At 45.4% G+C, this 24026-nt stretch overlaps 1 protein-coding gene across 1 annotated transcript in view; it reads left to right on the top strand.

Moving 5' to 3' along the window:
• Window positions 1-24026, top strand: part of LOC138511482 (complement component C6-like) — a 504666-nt gene that overhangs the window by 456575 nt on the left and 24065 nt on the right. Inside the window, exon 16 of the mRNA XM_069627197.1 lies at window positions 3536-3626. Within this exon, the coding sequence (XP_069483298.1) occupies window positions 3536-3626 (91 nt within the window). The remainder of the gene's footprint in view (window positions 1-3535; window positions 3627-24026) is intronic.

Here is a 24026-nt window from a genome sequence, read left to right as displayed (position 1 = left end):
CCCACTTCTACCTCCCGACAAGAGTCTGATGTGCTCTTCATGCACAACCGCTCCCCTTTCAAGTTCCTACCCTAATCTACAAAGCTAGCAATGGTCTTGCTCCTCAGCAGTCTGATTGTATCTCTGTCTACTCACCAATATTTTTCCTCCGCTCCTCTTCTGCACTCAACCTCACTTTCCCTTGCCTACTCTCGCTTCAGATTTTTCTTGCTACTCATCCGGCTCCTCTGAAACATGCTGACCATCAAAGGCAGCACAACTGCAGATATCTTCAAAACTTGGTATCACCAATTCTGAGGAACGCTGGCAGTTGTAACAGTGGTGTCAGCTCCGGAGGCCCCTTGCAACATTGCTGCCGGGTTGAGGCACATCACATATGACATCATAACACTAATACTGGTAACGTTGTACATGGTGCTCTAGCTAACTTTTCTTTACACATTCAATATACACCAGCGTGTTTGAATGCTTCAACTCACAACAGACACTCCATTCCCATATTCTTCTCCTTGTTTCCTTCCTGTCACCTATTCTTCCTTGTCCTCTGCCTTCTGCCTTTTGTCCCTTTTCCTTGCCATTGTTTGTTCTTCCTGAGCTCTCTCTCCACCTCTGTTGCTGATCATTCTCCAGCTGAGATTTCCTGGATCTGTGTGTTTTCTGGCATCTTCTGCTGCTTGTCATCCCTCTTAGCCTTTATCTGTATCATTACTAGCTTAGATTCCCTGGAGGTTTTTTCAGCGCATGCTTTTTCCCCCAATGGGTGCTGCCTTATCCTGGTTACCACTCTTGCCAGTGGAGGTGTCTTAGTCCTGCCCTCAACAGATTGTGGCTTCCATCAGGGGCCAGCCTTACCTCACTTCTGCATCCCGATCCCGCCCAAGACACAAACATGTAAGGTTGGTTGCTGTGACTTACTTAAACTCACTTATTTGCTAAAGAGGGAGCTCCCCCTGCCCTCTTCCTGATCCTTCCTACCTGACCCCATCACTCCTTCCAGTGACGCTAATGCAATTTAGTATATTTATACAGTGCTCCTGTTTATTAAACACTTCTCCCCTTAGATGTATTATTTTTTATTTTATTTTTGCATTTATTTCAGCGCACCTAGCCCTCAAGCATCTGGGCGCTTGTTACAGAAAGTGCATAGTACAGGTCATAAAGTGCAAGAATGCGCATATAGATTAAAGCAATGGTAGTTGGCACCCACATGTAATCAAGCATATTAGACAATAACAGGTGTGAGTACATAAACTGGTAAAGCCTCACCTTGTGGTGCTGGAGGCTACTTCAGGCATGTACACAAGCATATTGGACAAAATAGGTGTAGTCGACATGCAGAGAGCATAAAAGGCACAAATCATGTATGAATACAGACTGGCAAAGCCTCACCTAATGGTACCGGGGGCTACTTCAGACATGCAGACAGCATAAAAGGCATAACGGTTGTATGTGTACAGAATGGCAAAGCCTCGTAAGCCTTACGGCATTGTAGCATCAGGTGGATAGGCCTTGCAACCAGGTACTATCATGGTCCAAGAGTCACCGTATGCAGGCATTATGATGAGGTTCATCAGGCTCCAAGTGTTAAGGTGGGCATGCCTTACAGTAAGGGTATTGCAAATTAAGCAGGCCAAGTAACAAGCTATCATCATGATATGATATGATATGATGTGGCATCTATGACGCGTCTATACAAAAGTGTTTCTAGGCACGACAAGACGAGGAGGAAACAAAATAGGACAAATTAACGATCTTACTAGGCCTTGTGTCATTCAGATCAAGTGCCAAGGGGAGGGGAAGTGGGAAGTGCAGTTAACTCACAATTGCAGCCAGCAGGTGGCTCATAAGTGCAGCCAGAAGGGACTGTAGGGTTGCAGATACAGACCCTCAAGTTCTGGGGTGCCAGAGGCAGTGCAAGGGCAACTGGACATGCAGGAACCTGGGCCTGAGTTCAGAGGGTGACCAGGTGACCAGTGTGCAGAGCAGTCAGGTGCATCAGCAGGGGAGAGGAAGAGAGAAAGTGGAAGCGAAAAGGAAGGTCTTGAGTTGCTTCGGAACTGGAGGTGGTTCTGCTCAAGTTTGAGAGAGGCAGGGAGGCTGTTCCCGAGGGAGGCCCCAGCCGAGGAGATAGATCTGCCCCCAACTCTCTGCTTGCAGAAGCATCTGACCCTGAGAGAGTTGGAGGTGGTTGAGCGGAGAGCTCAAGAAGAGAGATGTTTTGGAAGAGAAAGTTGGAGCTAGAGCGGTCCCAGGCCCCAGAAAGCCTTGTGGATGATGCAGAGGGTCTTGAACTTGATCCTTGCCGCCACAGGGAGCCAATGGAGAGATATCAGAGCTGGAGGGATCCAATCCCTGGGCTTGAGGCCAAGGACAAGTCTCGTAGTCCTGTTCTGGATGAGTTGCAGAGGGCAAAGAGTAGAGGCAGGAAGATTTAGAAAGAGGCTGTTGCAATAGTCCAGCCTAGTGAGGAACAGAGCTCTGGAGACAGTGAGCTTCTTGGGGAAAGGGAGAAATGGAAGAATACCTCTGAGGAGGTGCAGCTGATAGTTTGACTTCTTAGAGACATCTGAGATGTGAGGAGAGAAGCAGAGGGTGGAGTCGAAGATGATACAAAGTTTCTTAGCCTCAAAGGAAGGAGCAGGAAGAGGGCCTAGAGTGGGCGGCCAGACAGAGAGAGAGGAATGCAGGAATCAAGGTAAGACGGCCAAGTGGCAAGTACAGGTATAGCAGCATCTGGTGTACATCGTGAGGATATAGGTGATGGAAGTGCAAGAGTGAGAGATTAATATTATCTTTGCAAAACACCTGTTTCTTATATGTATATATTTTCTGTTTGCTTTGTTTTGTCCTAAGTCTAAGTCCAACTTTGTTTACACGCTCATAAACTGGCTCACAACTTGTTGTCATCTTTAAGGTATTTTTCGGGGACCTTTCGGGGGTATGCCTCCCTCCCCCATTGGTAAATGTGCTATCGTAAGTCATTTCTGATTGAAATTGACATGCGTGTTCTTCATATGAATACAAATAAAAACGTAAAGGATGCAACATACTTTCCGTGCTGGGAAAGTAATATGTTCTGCTACTGAGCTCTGAAGTATCATTTATGCATGCGTCACATTACAAAACACCAAATAAAAAAAATAAAAGTAGTCTATAATTGAAATGGCTCCTTTATTAACATATCACAACATGGTCATGCCAACATACTGTTGCAAATAAGACTGCTGAATTACTCTTTTGAAAACATGCAGACTAAACAAATATATGTGTTGGCTACGTGTTGGCTGCACATACGCGGAGTCTTGTTTTATGGGTGTTCATTTCTTGAAACAAACGCTTTAGTTCTGAGACTTTTGGAATATGCTGTTTGATGCTAGCTGGCAAAGAATGGGACTTGTGTAAATCAAGGCCGGGACTGTTATAAATTGTTGATTTTGGTTTTAATGAAATAATGACTTAGACCATCCCGTCCCGTCCCCCTAACCTCCCCCCCAAGGCTGCTGTCTGTTTCATGTTGCAACATTTGCTATTGCAGAATCGGAGCAGCAGCCGTCTGGTCGATGTAAACCAGGGCTGAAGGAAATTGGATCTGAATGTGTTTGCATGTCTCCCGAAGAAGATTGTGGGTAAGGCAACAGCTTCCAGTAAAGCATGATTTGTTTATTGCGCCCATTTATCTTATTCTGTTTTATTCCTAAGAATTATTCTGACCTAAATTAACATAATTGCAACATACATAATAGGATGTGCAACACCCTGCATTAAGGGACATACGAAGGACATTATAATAAAAAAGCTGGCGGCAGAGGGCTGACCGGCTAGAGAATGCATTGAGCATGAAGTCCGAATGAAGCAGACATAGCACTCTAGTTGTAACTATCTTCATCACGTAGTTCCTTGTACTGCTCCTCCTACCATCTCCCCCATCCACACTGCCCCCTTCCTTCCATCGCTCCAGCACCCCCACATTCATTTGAAGCAAATAACGAGCTATAAACCCTACTTAGAGGAGTTGGTCTCCCTCACACGGTGTAATATAGGGTCCCTTTACAAAACATTTCCAGGGCCCCTTTTGGTCCCCAGTCCACCCCTGGTAATAGGGCTCTGGTGTAGGTAATGGCAGAAGGGGCCCCTCTGTGCTATTTTACTATGGCACAAACAGATTGCAGGAACTATGCCCGCACCCCACCAGGTGCCGACAGTGCCTGGGCTTTCTGGTCCGTAGGATGGATGGCCAGCACCCTCAGACACATGTGGGAGGAAAACCATTGGGAAGCGTGGGGCCAACAAACTTGACCAGGGTCCATATAGGCTGCATAGGTTCCCAACCGGGCTAGCAGCAGGGATGAGAACAGTCCACTTTGTTAACAGCAGTGAAAATGTGGCTCAGTAGCACCACAAAAGTTAAAACAGTGATTATGTTAATGGGGGACAGTTGCCAAATATTCAATGAGCACACACTGTGTAAATCTGGGCATTGGGGAGCTGGAACACTAAAAAGGAGCATGTCTGTTCCAGTAGTGCTGTTTGCAAAATGATCAAAAGTATATTGTAAGCAGATTTTACCACCAGTGCTACAAGGAGGCCCAGATCACAAAGCAGTGGCCTGAAGTTTCCCCTTGCCATGCGTTCGAAGGCCACCCCATCCTGTTTCTTCTGGGGCTTGACGTTTTTTCTGTCCCCTTTTGAATGTAGCAGAAATGCAGGTTGCAGAATTCCATGGAAAAACAGGACTGGACTAACTTCTCTCGCATGGCAAGGGGAAACTTGAGAACTCTGCATGCAGTGCGATTGCATCAAGTGTTGTAGTAGAAAGCTAAGGAGTTAGGAGAAACAGTAAGGAATATTACCATGACGAGTGTTGGGATGAAAGGAGACTGACCTGGTTACTGGGAGGGGAAAAGCTGTAACGCCTCCAACCAACTACAGGCAGAGGCGTTGCTAGGGGGAATATGAGGGGGCTATAGCCCCGGGTCTTTTGTTTGTAGCCCCTTATCTTTTGGTTATAGCCCAGGATAGAAGCTCAGGGGCTACAACCAAAAGGCTAGCTAGCCCCGAGTCCAGAGAGTCCCGACATTAGGGTAGCCCCAGATCTTTTCCAGACCTAGTAACACCCCTGCAGGCAGCACGGATAAAGCGTGTGACTAGCCGCATCCTCAATTCTTCTATATTGCCTGGCTAGCCCATTGCATCACTGTGTGGACTGTTTTGATGCTGGCCCCAGAGAGCGTTTAGGATTGTAAAATATGAAAACAGCAGAAGGCATTAAAATCAAAAACCAAAATGAAGACTCATGTCTTTCGAGTCTGAGCTGCTCTTACCTTCATGGCCAAATGAGACATGCACGAACAGCTTCTTACGTCTTGTGAATATAGCCAGTGTTCAAAACCCGACCGCATTAACCTTTTCAGGTATTGTCAATTTATTGTAGCATTGTGCAAAAAATGTTTTGGTAAATGTATGCCTCATTGCAGTTTGAGTGACTGTTTGTTCTCAGGTGAAAAGCTGAGAGCGTGTGTGTTTTTTTACTCTTACTTTCCACCTGGGTGTGAATTCTCACGCACATTATTTGCTGTTCAACAACTACATGATTTCATTTAGTTTGGCAGAGAGGAAAAACACTCTCATTAGGGACTTGTGATTTGCTTTTACTGTTACTCAATACCTGGGTTTAATTTGAATTTCGGCAGTGCAAGAGCAAGAGCTTTCAGATACGCTCCAGAACTACAGTACCCAGGGGACCCAGGGCTGCACATATTGAAACAACAGGCGCTTCAGAGCCGGCTCGTCAGTGACCAACCATCTTCACCGGTCCTCGTCCGGACTCGACGGCGAGATTGAAACCTCAATCCTTTCTCCTACACACGGGACATAAGGTTATTGCAACATGGGCTTCCCAAAGAATGAACCCATTTCACTAGCTGCACTCCATCTAAAAAGACTGACTCTCACTGATAAACTTAAAAACACCATACTCGACAGCCCTACTACCTCTAGCCAAGGTCTAGGCCCTCCAGGAAGTACAGCATCGGATCACATTACCTTTGCAGAACCAAAGGTCACACTGGGTTGGGAAACATCGGACACTCGGACTATAGCAGCTATCTCTGCAAGCTCCTTTTCGCAAACTCCTCCTGCCCCAGTCCTTCCATCGACCCAACTTTCTCCTCAGCTCCCAGTACAACAGCGCAGGCTGATTTCAAGACCAACGCACTTAGGATCATTCTCCTAAACACACGTTCCCTAGTAAAGCATGCACAGGACCTACATGACCTTATCCTGAGAAGCAAGGCAGATATACTGTGTGTCACAGAAACGTGGCTACTGGATACCAGTGGCCCTGCCATTACTTTGTCCTCCCCGCCCAGATACACATACTTTAGTGCAGACAGTGTCGAGCGGAAGGGGGACGGAGGGGTGGAGTGGCCATTTTCACAAAATACACTTTAGGATTATTCCCCGTATCCATTTCCTGCTCGGCTGCGAAACATTACATCTTAAAATGACCCCCTCTCCTCACTTCTGTGTCAACCTTATCCTTATCTACCACCCTGCACGTAATACCCTCAACTTTAATGAAGACATCACCACTCTTTTTAATGACATCATTAGCCCAGATTCAGCCACCCTATTTTTGGGGGACTTAAATTGCTGGAGAGGCGACCAGGGGAACAAAGAGGCGATTGACCTGGAAACAGCGCCATCACATAGCGACCATAAAGTTAACAACTCCAATCCCACCACGACAAATAACCACATCCTAGACTGAGAGGTGACTAGGAACCAAACAACAGACAATATTGTTACATCCCTGTGTATCTGGTCTGACCATTTCACCATCAGTTTCCCGCTAGAACTCCCTACCACTCCGATTAGGCCCTCCAATCCTGTGAAATCTGTCACCGGGCATCATTTTTAAAAAGTTTGCCCATCTGACCTGCAGCATTGATTGGAATCCATCATGTCCTACTCATTCCCTGAGGATCATGTGGACAAAATATTGTCAACTTTCAATGACACCTTCAGCAAGATGTTGGATGACATCGTCCCTGAGAAATCCAAACTAATCAGAGATAACTTCAGACATCAGAAATGGTATAATCCTGAACTTGAGACATTAAAAAAGGAGAAAAAGATGATGGAACATCGATGGTTAAAGCACCCATCGGACACCACCCAAATGGAGTAGAAACAACAGGATAAAATATACACGCTACTTATTGTGGAGACGAAGAAATACTTTCTTAATGCCCAGATTCAAACCACCTCCAATTCAACAGGCAAATTATTTGAGATCCTAAAAGCCTTTTAAAAACCTAAAGCTTCCGAGGTCCCTTTCATAGCCACAGGTCAAGACTGTTTGTGAACCAGTGAGGCTTTTAGGAATAAAATCCCAACTGCAAGGGATCGAACAGAAAAGGACGACATCTCTGAGGGCATCTCGTTCTCACCTGTTTCACTGGAAGATACGACCAACATGTTGTCAGCAATGCATCCAACTTCCTGCATTTTCAACCTCTTGCCCCCTAAACTAGTACTGCAGTATAAAGATCTGTTTGCACCGTTTCTCACACAATTTATAAATGCTTCATTCAGAGACAACCACGTGCCAACAGGACTTAAGAAAGTCACTATTACACTGATCATCAAGAAACCAAACCATGATCCTACGGACCCCTGTAACCTCAGGCCCATTACAAATAGTCAATTTTTTTGTGAAAATCCATGACAAAGCAGCTACAGTTCAACTACAAGTCTTCACAGAACTAAATAAAAACCTACATGACAGACAATCCGGATTTCGACCTTCTTTTGGTTGTTCTCCAAACCCACTTGCTCACAATTATGGAGAGAGGGAAGGCCGGGATGCTGATCCTTCTGGATCAGTCAGCGGCATTCGATCTCATGGACCATGAGTGTCTGCTTCAATGCCTACAACACCAGGGTTCCTGCTCCACATCCGCAGTGAGTTGGATTCAATCCTTCCTGTCCAAACGCGAATCTAAGATCCACTATGGCACAGCCTTCTCTTCCACCTCCACCATAGAGTGTGGTGTTCCTCAGGGTGCTTCCATCTCCTATCTTCTATTCAACCTGTACATCAGATCCCTCTGCACTGTCTTAGAAGAGCTTGGCATGTTTTTTACCAACTACGCCGATGACACGCAGTTGGTCATTGAGTTGTCTGGGGACCATTCCATCGACTCAGGGATCTTAAACAACATCTATAATGCCATTGAGAGATGGATGTCCACAAACTGGTTTTCTCTCAGTGGAAATAAAACAGAGCTACTGGTCTTTGGCTCTCCCCGGCCCTCTCCAAACTTACCCTTTCATATGATCACCTAGTGATTCAAGGTAACATCATTAAGACCCACTCGAAAGTTAAAACCCTCTGGATCTTCATGTAGGCGTCACTGAACTCCGATAGCCAGGTTCAATACCTACATAGGACATGTAACTACCACCTTAGACTTTTGAGATCCATCCGGCCTTTTCTTAGCGAAAAGAAAGCGGTTACCGTAGCACGAGCCACGATATTGTCCAGGCTGGATTACTGTAACTCACTACTAGGACGAGCCTCAAAATCCAATATTCACGCCAACCAGGTTATTCAAAATGATGTGGTTCGCATTGCATTAAAAATCCCTCAAAAATCCCATAATTCCAATTTCAAGAGAAACCTACACTGGCTTACCGTGCAGGAATGGATCCATTTCAAAATTGGTATGCTAATAAACCATTCTCTCTTTGGCAAAGCACCTGAATACATCAAAGCCCGGTTCCCTCTCTACCAACCCAAGAGGACCTTGCGTTCCTCCTCCTGCATAAAACTGCAAAGAGTGAATTTACGGTTATTCAAGAAAACACTGAAAAACCATTTTTTAAAATAACTTCTCCCATTTGGGCCTCCCTCCCAAAGTTACACTGCGGATTCACTAAATCTAATTGTATTGTCCTGTTTTATTTGTTTGTCTTGATGTTTTTTTGTGGCGCTCTGATGCCTGCGGGCTGTCGGTGCGGTATAAGAAAATAGATAAAATTAAAATAAAAATAGAAATGGTTATTAACCCCTTCTGTATGGATAAAAGAGAAGCTAGGTCTAGGACTCGCCCCTGTTCGTACAAATCTTTGATTCCCACTGAGTCCAGATCTGAAATAATATTGTGGTTAGACCTCATTTTTTGTGTGACTCTTAGGTAAGGATGGCAGCAGTATTTTTGATATGATTTGTTATTTATAATGCGCTTATACACAATGGGCATCATTATGACCCTGCCGGTCTGGAAACAACGGTGGCGGTAAACCCGCCACCACTGTTGTTTCCGGACCGGCAGATTACGAGTTCTGCAGGCGGGAGGTGTCACTCCTGCCAGGGCTGACCTGGCGGGAGTAATGCCACCGGCCTGCAGACAGGAATGGAAACACGGGCTCCGTCATAGACGGAACCAGTGTTTCCATTGTCCCCATCCCATGGAGTGGGACTCCATGGAAATGGGGATTTATGGAATTCTGCCTCCGGAATTACTGGGTCACCGGAGTTGTAATGCCCCGTTGATTCCGGCATTCACGGAGGCGGTAATTCATTCCAAGTCCGGCAGCAACCTGCTGTTTTTTTCCAGCTCAGTTGCCGCCAGACTTGAAATGAGGCCCAATGTGTTTCAAGGCGCACCCAGGAAAGAGAGGAGGAACAAGGGAGGACAAGACAAATGATCTTACTAGGCCTAGTATCATTTAGATTGTGCAAGTGCGCAGACAAGAAGTGGAAGGGAGAGGGGGAAGTGCACCCAGAGCAGCAAGGCCCTGAGTTAAGTGAAAGGAGGCTCGGACTCCAAGGGGAATCAAACCCGTTAGTGCAAGGAAGGCCAGGCGGCAGTGCAGGGAGACCATCAGGCAAATGCAGGGGAGCAGGCAGGGGGGCGCCTGGTGTTCAGTAAGTCTCAGAGGAACACTAAGCAGCCACTCAGCAGAAACGGTGCAGGAGCAAGGGAAGGTTAGCAGGGGAGAGGAAGAGAGAAAGAAGAGCGGAAGAGGAAGGTCTTGAGGAGCTTCCAGGAACTTATGGAGATCCAGCTCAAGGCGAAGAGAGGCAGGGAGGCCATTCCAAAGGGAGGCACCTGCAGAGGAGGGAAATCAACCCCCAATCTCTGCTTGGAGAAGCGACTCACCCGCAGTGAGTTAGAGGTAGACGAACGGAGGGCTCTAGTAGGAAGGCACCTAGGAAGAGAGAGTTGGAGATAGCGAGGGTCCGGCCCCAGAATGCCTTGTGGACAAAGCAGAGGGTCTTAAACTTCATTTTAGCAGCCACCGGGAGCCAATAGGGGGATTTCAGGGTGGAGAGATGCAGTGCCTGGGCTTGAGGCCAAGGATAAGTGCGGTCCTGTTCTGGGTACGTTGTAGCGGGCAAAGAGTAGAGTTCAGCAGATTGAGAAAGAGGCTGTTGCAGTAGTCTAGCCTAGATAGAACCTGGACTCTGGAGACAGTCAGATTCTGGAGGTAGATGAGAAAAGGGAGAATACGTCTGAGGAGGTGCAGCTGGCAATGGGCCTTTCTGGCAAGGTCTATGATGTGTGGAGAGAAGGAGAGAGTGGAGTCAAAGATGACCCCAAGGTTTGTTGCCTCACAAGAGATTGAGGGCAGAGGGCCAAGGGAAGCCAGGCAGAGTGCGGGAGGAAAAGTGGGACCAGGAGTTCCAATGAGGATCTCAGTCTTACTGCCATTAAGGCAAAGATCATAAGAGGCGCTCCATGCCTTAAAAGTGGATAGACAGTTAGGGATGAGCAAGGAGGAGGAGGAGGAGGCCGAGGGTAGCCTGAAAGAGAGCTGTGTGTCATCAGCATAACACTGAAAGTTAGTGGAAAAGGTAGAGATCAGCAGGGCCAAAGAGGCCAGGTAGATATTGAAAAGCTAGGGGGAGAGGATAGAGCCCTGGGGAACACCACATGTGGAGAGGGAGGACCCAAATTGAACCTGTGAAGGTTGGTCCAAGAGGAAAGAGGACAGCCACGCGAGAGCCTGATTGGTGATGCCCAGGGTTTCGCAGAGATGAGTGATCAAGAGTTGTTGTGGTTGACTGTGTCAAAAGCAGAAAATAGTTTGAGAAGAACGAGGACAGAGGGAGAGCTAGAGTCAAGGTTAGAGAGCAGATGTTCACGAGTGTTCAGGAGAGCATTTTCCGTGCCTCTGGCTGCTCTGAAGCCAGACTGATGGTCGTGGAGACAACCAACAGCTTCGGTATGGAGGGTTAGCTGGGAGATAGCCAACTTGCCCAGGAGTCTGTCCAGGAAAGGAGTGATAGAGATTGAGTGACAGTTTGCCAGAATGGAGGGGTCAGCAGAAGGCTTTATGAGTAGGTGGTGCACAAGGGAGTGCTTGAGAAGGGAAAACTCCAGTGGCTAAAAGGTGATTGCAATAATCGGCAAGGCTGGAGCGAGAGAACTAATGTTGTCCTTAATGGTTCTGGAGGAGCAGGGGGGTCACCTGTTTGGATGAGACTTTCATAGACCAGACTTGTCTGGAAACATCTTCAGGTGTGACAGGAGACAGGGAGGAGAGAAGTAGAGGAGGGTGGCGGCAACGGCATGCCTGAGAGAGGTAGAGGGTGAGTGAAGAGAAGAGGTGGAGAGTACGGATAAGATGTCATTGGTTTTAGCGGTTAAATGAGATCCCAGGGCCGTGCAGAGGAACTGGGTAGGTGTAGAAGAGAAAGATAATGCAGTGGGATTGACCAGCTCCTTGCAGATTTTGAATAGTTCGGCTGTGTTGTTAGAGGCCACAGAGATGCAGGCTTGAATGTGCACCCTCTTTTTACAGATGATTGAGAGACTGTATTGCCTTTGGAGTAGGCGGCAGGCCAGTTTGTCAGAGGGTGCACCCGAAGCTCCCCATTTCCTTTCGGCTGCTCTGCACCTGCATTTCAGAGTGGCCAGATTGGAGTCGTAATAAGAGTTACACTTTTTGGCAGGCTTCAAGCAGATTCTCCTGACAGGGGCAAGGAAGTCCATAGTGTTAGAGATAGAAAGGTGAAGGTTGGAAAGGTCAGTGTGTCAGGATGGGAGTCAGCCACAGGAGTCGGACGTGGAGAAAAAGTGGAAGAAAAGGCAGCCACTGACACTCACTTCGTAGGTCGAATGAGCGTGAAGCAAAGTGGCAGTGCTGGGTGGGCCTTTGCCAAGGGGGCAGGCGCTTCGACTGAGAAGAAAGAAGAGAGTGGTCAGTCCAGGAGAGAGGAGTAGTGAGAGGATTTGAGAGGGCGTTGTCTGAAGAGATGAGAGCATCCAAGGTATGCCCGGCAGAATGGGTCGGACCAGAGGGTAGAATGGAAAAGGACAGTCGCATAGGTTGCGGAAAAGCCCAGAGGAGTCTGGAGAGTCCAGGTGGATGTTGAAATCCCCAAGAAGGAGAAGCTGGGAGTTAGAGGAAAGGAGAGAGGAAGTGAGGTCAGCCCATTCAGAAAGGAAGAGGATAACCTGGCCAGGTGGCCCGTAGAAGGTGACCAAGGTCATAGAGAACCCAGGAGAGACAGAGAGCCTGCAGACCAGACATTCAAGGGAAAAGTAGGTTTGAGTAGTGGGGGTTATAAACTAACCACTCATAAATCAAAATTCTGCAGCTCGAGAAGTTGGTGACTTCTTTTCTATCACCTGTTTACTGCTGTGCTTATAAACTTGTGAATGGTGTCTCTGGCCATGTTATGGTTTCATTAGTTAACTGCTTTCTCCTTAGTTTTGGCTCAAGGGAGTGGCTCTGAAAATCTGCATGAGATGAAGAAAAAAAACAATGGTACATTCAGTAGGTGCATCCCCGCGTGCATACTATTTGTTATCTAAATGCTTGTCACAATAAGGCCATTAATAAAAGCCTGCTCTGCCTGCAAAATCCCCTTTTAGAAAGGTAATGTGGCAATTAAAGCTTTTCCTTGGTTTCTGATGCAATAAAAACGTCTTAATAATTCCGCCCATTTGATGTATACGCGAGGCAGCTTCCCGGGGCACAGAATGTAGCCTTCACTTTGGAACATGGTGTCTCTCTCTCAGATTACACTTTACAGCTGTTGAGCATCACTGCTAAATCCGTTTAATGACCTTTCGATCGTAGTAATACGCAACAGTGGTGCATGTGGCTAGATGTTCTAGTGTAATTGTCAGGAGAAGGTGACTGATGTTATTTCCTTTGTGTATGAAAGGTAACGTCGGGTAGCAAGTAACCTGTCATGTTGGTTTGTACCGAAAGCTAAACACCAGAAGTAACATGTTATTCCTTGCATTAGGAAGATGTGTGATATGTAAAAGTTGAAAAGCGATCAATGCACGTGGACGGGGTCACGTCACGGGGGTCACGTCTGCTTCTAGAGAAGCCGAAACTGATGGCTTTGCGCATGCGTGGTTTCCCTAATCGTGTGCTAGACCCGGTGATGCTTGTATTCTAGCAATTAATAGGAACACGTTATCAAGTTTGCTCAACTTCTTAACTTTACACATAACACGGGGATCTCGTGCCAACTCGGGTAAGTATTATAAAGACATCAAAACTGTTCTTATTGGAGATATGTGTTACTTTGTCACAAAGGTGGAGTATTACATTCCACTAATGAACTGTGAAAGTTAAAGGGAGAGCTACCTGTATTCGGCTGGCAAATTGAGCACAAGGATGCTATACTTTGGAGATCACACAGACTCCTTCTTCAGAGGTCCTCATTTGTAACCAATGTGAAAAGTTCACATGAAGTAGTGGTGCGTCGTGTCAAGTCACTTACTATTGTGTATATGTTAGTAAGCACATAGGTGAAAAGTCACAGCCCTGCTATTCATGTCAGTTGCATTTCCCTGCCCGAGGCTTCTTTTCGGAAACACATTTTATAGCATGACAAATCTTCAATAGACTTTGTTTTCGTATATTTTTCGGCTTTTCTAGGGTATGTGATTCCTATTTTATGAAGTTCATGTTAATGCAGTTATTGAAAAAAATCTTTTATTGCCATGAGAAAATAAGTGCTTGAAAAAGAAAACGCAATTCAGCACCGCACACTAGGGGCCTAATTCACAGAAGCGTTTTATAATGGCAAAACCCCATTGGAAAACGCTCTGTGAATTAGGCCATACATATCTACGTACGAGTCCCACAGAAATACTTTTCTATGGGTCCCGCAAAGTGCCTTAAAAATATACATCTATATTAACAGTTCATGTAGGTCGTGGGGAGAAGGGCAGGCCCCGACTTGGCTTTAGTAATTATTTTATTTTTGTAAGTCTGCCCGGTCCCTGATAGAAGCTAAAAACCCCTATTTCTCCTGGGATCCTGCAGTGTCTTGAATAAAATAATGGTGCCAGCCATGCAGGTGCCTCCCTACCTACGCTGGATCCTGAATATCATGTTAAAAGCGTTCATACTTTTGTTAGGGAATGTTTTCTAAGAAACCGGTTACACTCGTAAAAATAGCATGGGTCCCTCTGAATTTCTCTAATACTTGGTAATACTTTTCAAATCATAATTTGACCATAAAAAAGGTGCCATGACCAATGGGAAGCACCGTGTACAACTTGGAGGATCCTGCATCTCGAGCAGCAGAGCTGAGGTCTTGAAGCACAACCTTTGACCTGGCCAACTGCTGATATTAATACTAATGAAATGAGATCAGATGTATTTGAATTAGAAAAAGATACTAGACAGGGATGCCCCCTGCCCCCACTTTTGTTTGTCATTGCTGTTGAACCATTGGCCATTGCAATTAGGTGTGAAAAAAGATTGAGTGGAGTAAGCTTTTGGGGTGTGGTACAGAAGCTTTGATTTTATGCGGGTGATCTTCTGCCGATTTTAAAAGACTTGGAGAATTCACTTCCTGTTTTAATGGAACTTCTGTCTAGTTTCAGTGTATCATCTGGATATGAAGTGAATTGGACAAAGTCGGAAGTCATGCCATTGACAATAACATGTAATAAACAGGGTGTTACCTCGTTGGGTTTTAATGGTGCCAGGATAGGATAAGATTTATGTATTTATTTATTTATTTATTTATTTATATTTATATAGCGCGCAAGCAGCCCAAGGGCATTGAGGCGCTGTTACTTGCATGAGCTTAGTTACAGGGGTACAGACGTGGTAGCAGTAAATGGCACATTGCATACAAACACAGACATAGGTATCATTACAGCTTATTTGATTGGTCAATACAGATTAAGCAGTGGGTCCTATGGTTGGTATTCATGCCGCTACGAAGGACCTTATGAGAAGAGGATGGTTTTGATTGCTTTGCGGAAAGCGAGGAGGGAGGCCTCACTTCGGATGGTGGGAGGTAAGGCATTCCAGTGAGTAGGTGCGAGATATGGGAAGCTGGATCCACCCGCTCTAGCTCTTTTTACTCGTGGCACACAGAGCATGTTGGTATAGGGTGATCTGGTTGGTCTTGTAGAGGCGACAGGGTGGATACTTTGTGAGAGGTAGTCGGGAGCAGTGAGATGGATGCACTTGTGTGTCAGTGTCAGCGCTTTGAACACAATTCTCTCTTTTATTGGGAGCCAGTGGGCCAGTTTTCTGGCCTCCGAGATGTGGTCTCTTTTAGCAATGCCTTGGGCTGCACGGAGAGCACTATTATGGATGACTTGTAGCCTCTCAAGGTTTTTTTTTGATGTTCCTAGAAATAGTACATTGCAATAGTCTAGCCTGGAGCCGGTGATGGCTCTGGCTATGTTTGTGCAGTTCTCTCTGGAGAGAAAAGGCCTGACTGCGTTGATAAGTTTAGCGTGATATGCAGCTGAGGAGGCAATTGCGTTGACTTGTCTGTCCATGGATAGGTTGGAGTCCAAATAAACTCCAAGAGTTTTGACTGAGTCTGAGACAGGTATTTTGATGGTGTCGATGGTGAAGTGACTGAATTGGGAGTCAAGATTTTTTAGCGTGTCGGGGGAACCTACCAGTAGGAGTTCAGTCTTGTCAGAGTTGAGGCATAGTCCATTGTCTGCCATTCAGGCTTGGATGTTGTTGTAGAGATTGTTAAGGGTCAAAGAGTCAGTGTCATAGTTGCCGGTGAAGGTGAGGAGGATCTGGGTATCGTCCGCGTAGTTAGTGTAAGAGATACCCATAGCTTCGAGGATGAGGACGAGGGGTCGTGTGAAGATGTTGTAGAGGGTACTAAGGTATTTGGTTAACACTGCAGATCGAAGAAATTGTGCATGAAAATCTAAAAGAATTGAGTGTAGGATTAAGACTGGATGCCTTCTCGAGCTCTGCGCTCATCCGCCTCCAACTCCCTCAGGGTCAGTCGCTTCTCCAAGCAACAAGTTGGTGATAGATCTTTTTCCTCAGCTGGGCCCTCCCTCTGGAACAGTCTCCCTGCCTCCCTGGAACTTGAGGAGAACCATCTCCGGTTCCGGAAGCACCTCAAAACCTTTCTCTTTGCTTCTGCTTTTTCTCCTCCTCTCCCCTGGTGACCTCCTGGCTGAAACTGCACTGGTTACCTGGCCACCCTCTGATCTCCGGCCCAGGTCCCTCCCCTGCCAGTCACACGAACCTGCACTGCCTGCCAGGCAACGCCCGCTCTTGGGACTGTTTCTGTATCCCTACAATCCCACCATCAGCACTTGACACCTGATTTCTGCACTTACCACTGCACTTGCCACCTGCTGGCCGTTACTTTTCTTTTGAGAGTATTTTATTCCCTTGAACTGCACTTCCCCTTCCGTCTCCCCCAACCCCCCCGCACTTTCCCTTCCCCCATCCCATGCACTTGCGCGATCTCAATGACACCTGGCCTAGTAGGATCGGCGGAGTGACGCTGAGTGTTGGCAGTGTTGGGAGCTCTGTTTTGCTGCTAGACTACCTTGTTGTGGAAGGAAGTTGCTTTTCCCTTCATAGACCCAGCACAGGTCGCGGTGTGACGCGGAGTGACGCTGAGTGTTGGCAGTGTTGGGAGCTCTGTTTTGCTGCCTGACTACCTCGTTGTGGAAGGAAGTTGCTTTTCCCTTCATAGACCCAGCACAGGTCACGGAGCGACGCGGAGTGACGCTGAGTCTTGGCAGTGTTGGGAGCTCTGTTTTGCTGCCTTACTACCTCGTTGTGGAAGGAAGTTGCTTTTCCCTTCATAGATCCAGCACAGGTCGCGGAGTGACGCGGAGTGACGCTGAGTGTTGGCAGTGTTGGGAGCTCTGTTTTGCTGCCTGACTACCTCGTTGTGGAAGGAAGTTGCTTTTCCCTTCATAGACCCAGCACAGGTCGCGGAGCGACGCGGAGTGACGCTGAGTGTTGGCAGTGTTGACAAGGGTGCCTGGGGAGCCGGGAGCCTCCACGGCCCCCGCCCTCGCCTCTGTGCCGAACTCCGCTCGATTCTCCTCTGACCAGCTCCAATCGTGTTTTGCGCTTGAACGCGCCCCTCAGTGTATTTATTTTTATTTTTATTTTTCCGCGATCCCTATGACTTCTGCGGAGTACACCTTAGACCCTGGCCCCTCGGGGATTAACATGGAAGACGCTGTGGTATATCAAGGAGAAGAAGGTGCCACTCACCCGCTTACACGGCGGCAATGACGCTTCCTGGTTGTAGGTGGCTGCGCTCCCACTGACCTGCGCATGGACCTAACGGTAAGCCGTTGTAAGTTTCGTAAAAAGAATTGCGCTTCTTCTACTTCCATAGACTCTGAGAACTATTTTGATTGTCAGGACAGCACTATAGCCATGTGCAGTACAACCTTATATCCACTAGCATCGCCAACACCACTGAATCCGACACTATTAAAAACATTACAAACAGAGCCCAACATAACCTATGCGGCGGAGGAGGGAGAGTCCGCTGTGGCTGAAGATGCTCATGGGGCATCTTTGGACTCTGCAACTGATAGTTGTGCATTTACAAACACCCGGCTGGATAACACAATAGCTAATGTGGATGAAGGTGATGAATTGCTGATCGCTAAGACTCTTTCACGCACGGCCGGAACGGTAATTGGCCTTGACAAAGCCACACATGAGATGAGTATCGCTGTCGTCGATACCACGAGCGGAGCCATGACCAACTGCATAGTCTCTACAGACCGTGCTGGTGGTATGGCCAGTGATGTCTGTGAACCTAGCGATAAATGGCCTGTCGGATCTCATCATAGCCCCAATAAAGCCGTGAAGTCTGCGGAACGAGAAACTGGCGAGATCGTGGTCAACAGTGAGCACTTTAGAAGAGCACCATTAATGGATGATGCACTCGGGAAAATAGCTCTGATGACATGGCCTCGCCCTGGATCAGCTTCGGACCGCTCGCCCTGCGCCCGGATGAGCTGTAACCGACGCAGCCCACTGGCCCTAGTAGACAAGAGCCGCGTAGATATCAGAATGGAAACATCATCGATTGGATCCCGCAACCCTTTGGAACAAGCGCAGCCGATAGATGTATTCCCGTCCTGTGAGGAGAATGTCTGCAGTCTCCCAGCTGTCCCACTAAGCTCAAATGAACTTCGAAAACCTTGGTTAAAACCAGTGATGAAAAGGAAACGTCTAGAATCTATCAATGATGATTATAGTCACATCACAAAAAAGGCTCGCTGAGGAAAAGGAGCTGGCTGGCTCCCTTTTCACTGGACTTGAAACCTATTGTCCACCATCTGTGGTTGGTACACAGCCAGATGCTCTCGAAAATTATCAATGTGGATCAAGATTTAAATTGGATGAAACAAACTTGGATTGATGAGCATTTAAGAGCTGATGCATATATTAAGACCATTGTGGAACAAACCAAGAATAGTGCGATGGACAAACGACTGTTCGCCGAAGTAGCTCGAGAAGCCATAACACTGCTGCAACAACACAAATTCAAACCCACTCTTAAATCAATGATACCTAAAGAGATCATAGTGCATAATGATGATAAAGCAAAGGAAACTCCTGCAAATAATACAATAGACTATGAGACCCAAATCATGGTCCCAGATACCAGTTTAAATGCAGAGAAAATCACGCAAGAGAGGAGGTGTGAAAAAAGAGGTGCTAATGCACCCCCGAGGAAATGTACACAAAAATTAAAACGATCACGAGAAGCCGTCATCTGCATAAATGAGAGCAACAGAATCTGTAGTAGCGAACAAATGATTACGCTCACCAGGCAGCTAAAAGGTGTTCCACAAATGTGCGAAGGAAACAAGAAATCAAACCTACCCCAAATGCAGGGTACTCCCTCGGACAGAGATGAGGACTTAATGTCATCAAATTCTGCAAGTAAGTGTATAATGGACGTTGCTGCTTCAGCTTCTCAATCAGAACAAGGCTTCAATGAGCCTGAGAACCAGGGTCCCATGAACTCTATACATGAGACTGAGGGACCTGGTGTCAGAGTCTCTCCTGCTAAACCAAAATCAATACAAAAAGGGATGTTCCCAATATTTGAATAAAAAAAATCAGATGCAGCATCAAATAATAAAGTCGAAGACACGATGAGTGGGAAAAAATCCAAAAATAAGAAACAAAGAAAAAATCCAAGTAGATCGAGTGTACGATAATTTTTAAGGAACATCAAAGGTCTTTGTTCTACAATAAATACCAAGCAAGTTGATGAAACTGCCGTTAAGACCAATCTATGCACAGTGAAGAACCCCATACCAGCTGAGCAACTAAACCCAAAAGAAGCACCAAACGATCAACCACTTGGAATTGTGAGCATTTCTGAAGATCTTTTAGATCTCTCAACATATGAGCTTCTTGAAAGTGATCAAGATGATTGGGTTGAGATTCCTGAATCGGCCATGACTGAGGATCGGCTTCCCTCAGACGCCATAATTAACATCGACCTCAATATGGGAAAAAAAGATCAAGCGCTCCCTAAACGAAGATTCTTGTAAAGCAGCCAGCTAGTAGAGTCATTCCATCCCCCAAACCTGGTTGCCCAGAATATGGGAAACATGCACATCAACAAAGAGACATTAACAGCGATTCTCCCAAACATCCTGGCACAACCTCACCTGCCTTAGAGGATGTCTTCTCTGAATGTATGACAATTGAGGTTAAAAGAGCGCTAACTTTAGCCACCAAGAAACTCGTACAGTCTGAGGCAAAGCATATCTCGCGTAACTCAGACTTGTGGAAATATGAGCGAAACCTTGAGATCTTGGAGGCCAAAATGGCGCTAATGGATAACGGATTAATCGAACCAAATCCGATAAGAGAAGCTGATCCTAAAGTAGGATCTCCCCATAACCTTACACCTCCTTTCAAAAGACCCATTATCGATACAAAAGAGCCAATGGACTCAGCGGCAACCGACGTGCCTGAAAGTACAGCATAATGCACGAGTGGCTGACACTGATGGCTCTGAATACAGCCAACAAGCTCAAAGATCTAAGAAAATGGGGAAATATCTGTTGCGCCTAGAACGCATAGTGAGAGAAAAAGATGGCCTTCTCTTAAACAGGAATAATGTGATGAAGTTACTACATCATATTCCACAACTAAGAACTGTGGCTTCTGATGACATCTTAATAGTAGAATTCGAGGACGAGAAAAATAATGACTGTGTGATCCTGCATATAGCTTCTAAAATTATCTGCGATTCACTATTAGACACAGGAACCATGCTGAACTCTATGGGGTTTGACATACATGAAATCCGAAATTCACAGAAGGCAGATCAACCAAGGAACAAAGGACTGGTACTAGCTTACAACCCTGAAACTGACAATAAAACTGTGCAATGTGTCGAAGGACAATACTCAAGAAGCAAAAATGTCCCTTTAAAGAGCCACATCAATGATGAAACCCACATTTCTGAAATAGAGCTAGCCGGAGCAACGACTGAGCATATGTACTCCAAAATGAAGAAAATCATCAATCCACAAAGGGAAGACATGGATTGGACATGGGTTGCTAAAACTATCAATAACACAAAACATAGCTAATGCCCAAAGATCCAGGAGACTGGCAATATATGCATTGCCTCATGGAACACACGTGGGCATTCACATCTCTTTGAAAATACATCCAATGAATTGATGGACATAGATTTGCTCTGTTTGCAACCACCAGTAGCAGACGGCTTTGAGATAGCCTTCAACAGAGCAATTAAAGGGGAAAAAGGCCGACCCATGTCAGGAATGGTAACTCTCGCAAAAGTAAAAAGTGGTATACGTATCTTATCTCATACTAATGTGTCACCATATATACAAGTGTGTAAAGTGAAACTTCCAGAGAGATACATGAACAAAGATAATTTACTAATACTGATCAATATATATTGGCAACATGCAGCAATATTACTAGACAACTTCATGGAAACCATTTCAGAATTAATCTGTAATATCAAAAGGAATGAAAAGGATACAAACATCTTAATATGTGGAGACCTAAACATAAATTGTCTGTCTAACACAAATGACTCCCTTGAAGAAAAAATAACCAATGGTGAACAGGCAGCTAGGCGATGGATGCTAGAAATGAAAGTTTGGAACTTACAGTTGTTGAATGGTAACACGCCAGGGGACATTCCCGCCCATCCAACCTGGCGAAGACATAGGCAAAGTTCGACAATTGACTACATGTTCGTAGACGGAATCCTAAGAAGCGATGTCATGTGTCTTAAAATCATTGAAATGAAGGTCAGCGATCACTGCCTAGTAAAACTGTATTTGAAATCAAACAAACCTAGAAGACCAGCTGTCAATGAAGCACCGACGCTTGAAGTAGGTCCTGGTCGTAACAGGCTAAGATTGAATGAGAATAATATCATCTCACTAAGGAAATCACTAGAAAATACAACAGAAATGGAACACATTGAGTACAGCACTCTATTAGAGATATATCGGGAGAAAAAATGTACTAAGGCAAGACCGGATTTTACACAGCTCCATGCATGGGATGCAGAAGTTAATGAAAAAAAAACCTGAAAAAAGCACTGAGAATGCTCAAAAAGAAGTCAAATACAAATAACCAAAGCATGATAAGACATTTGAAACAAACTTATAAGAACTGGCTAATTAGCCATAAACACATCATGTTACAAGGAGATGCTGAAATTATGATGGAAGTACTTGCTAAAAGAAAGACTAGAGATTTTTGGACCTTGCTGAATAACACCTCAACACCCCAAGGAGCCATTATAAAATCTATGATTCCGGAAGATCAATGGGTCAGACATTACACAGAAACATTTAACAACAATCAACCCAATATAAGAATTTCACCATCCTCAGAGCATGAGGAAAATTAAGTACATCAAGAGCACCGGGACCAGATGGTTTAACAGATGGTTTAACAAATCAACACCTAAAACAACATCCAGAATTATGGGCAGATTTCTGCTACTCATTATTTCGGACCATTCTCCAGATGAAACAGATACCATCTTCCTGGCGGTGTGCCATTGTAGTACCAATTTTTAAAAGAGGTGCTCAAACTGACCCCAAGAATTACCGGCCGATAGCTTTGCTCGATGTGGTCGGCAAAATCTTTGCCTCCCAGCTCTAAATCCAACTACTACAATGGATCCAAGGTTCCAAAAGATACGACCCTCGACAAACTGGATTTGTGAAAGGGGTTGGTTGCGGGCTGAACTTTACAATTCTGAACTTTCTGAAAATGTAAGCAATCCGACAAAACAGAAAGATCTATGTAGCATTTGTTGATCTATCTAGCGCTTTTGATACCATCGACCGAGAGATGCTCTGGGAAAAGCTGAAGAAATGGAAGTGCCCAGATAATCTACTACAACCTATAAAGGAACTCCACACGGACACAGTCATTAAAATCAGACTAGATTCAAGTGGAACGTTGAGCAAGCCAATTGAAATGAATCAAGGTGTGAAACAGGGCTGCCCGCTCGCAGCAACGCTGTTTGGTTTATTTATGTCTGACATTGGCGATAGTCTTGCAGATGTAAATTCCTTCCCACCGAAAATAAATGGGCAGGCAATAAGTTGGATGCTATATGCAGATGACATTGCATTACTGGACCTAACTCGAAAACTAGCAGCTTTAGAGAGATATGTAGAAAAAAACAAACTAAAAATCAATCCTGCAAAATCTGAAATAATAATCTTGCAAGATTTAACACAAAATAATAAACGGAATACAAAAAGCATTCCGAAGTGGAGATTGAGAAATGACATCTTAAGATGTGTGAAAAAGACAAAGTACCTAGGTGTCTGGATCAACAGTAACATAAATGACGCACCCTGGACAGAGAATGCTAAACAAAGATGTAGACAACTAGCAAGTCAAGGAGTAGTAATAAATAAAAAGTTTGGGAAATTCTCGTTACGACCAGTAATAGCCCACTATAACCAAAAAGTCATCCCAACACTGATCTACGGGGCAGAAAGCGCCTTAGGAGTGTCTGCCACTCTATGGCCAGAACTAGAAAATCAATATTGGAGGCGAGTCTTGCAATTACAGAAAGGAATCTCGAGTGCATGTGTGAGATACGAACTCAATTTAATATCCATGCATGCCCGAGTGCTATGGAACATGCTATCCATATATCGGAAAATAATCACAGTAGAATGTCTTCCCCAGTTCAAGATCTTACAAAATCTTACAACGAAGAAACCCTACTAGGTAAATGGGCAGTCGGTTGTAAAAAGCAATTAGAGCTACTGGGAACTGATCAAGATACCCTGAGAAACAACCCGAATTATGTGAAGAAAAAGCTATGGGAACAGGATTGGTGCTCTACAGTTGATGATCGCAATCGCCACAAGCTTATGGAAGATGCAGCTATTGAGGCAAAAGATCGAAAGAAACTGCGTCAATACTTGATGAGAACTGCTAATGCAAGACATCGAGCAATCTATATGAAATTTCGTATGAACTTAATAAACACCAGAGTAAGCCAAGCCATAAGAACGCGGAATTTGAAAGCATTACTCAGGTGTCGTCTCTGTAATAAACAGCAAGAAACCCTTAAACATCTTACACTGTATTGTGAGGCCCTGAAAGACCAGAGATCTGTGCATTTAGGACATCTAGTGCGGAAATATGCCACCTTATGCGGAGAGGATCTATGTCAAAAATTTCATAACCCATGTGAAAAAGACATTTTCGGGTTGACATATTTCTTGCAA

Source organism: Ambystoma mexicanum, chromosome 6p (genome assembly GCF_040938575.1).
Source record: "Ambystoma mexicanum isolate Mex_15411 chromosome 6p, UKY_AmexF1_1, whole genome shotgun sequence".
Taxonomy (NCBI): Eukaryota; Metazoa; Chordata; class Amphibia; order Caudata; family Ambystomatidae; genus Ambystoma; species Ambystoma mexicanum.
The sequence above is the reverse complement of the archived record's forward strand: the minus strand, read 5'-3'. Positions and strand labels throughout refer to the sequence as shown.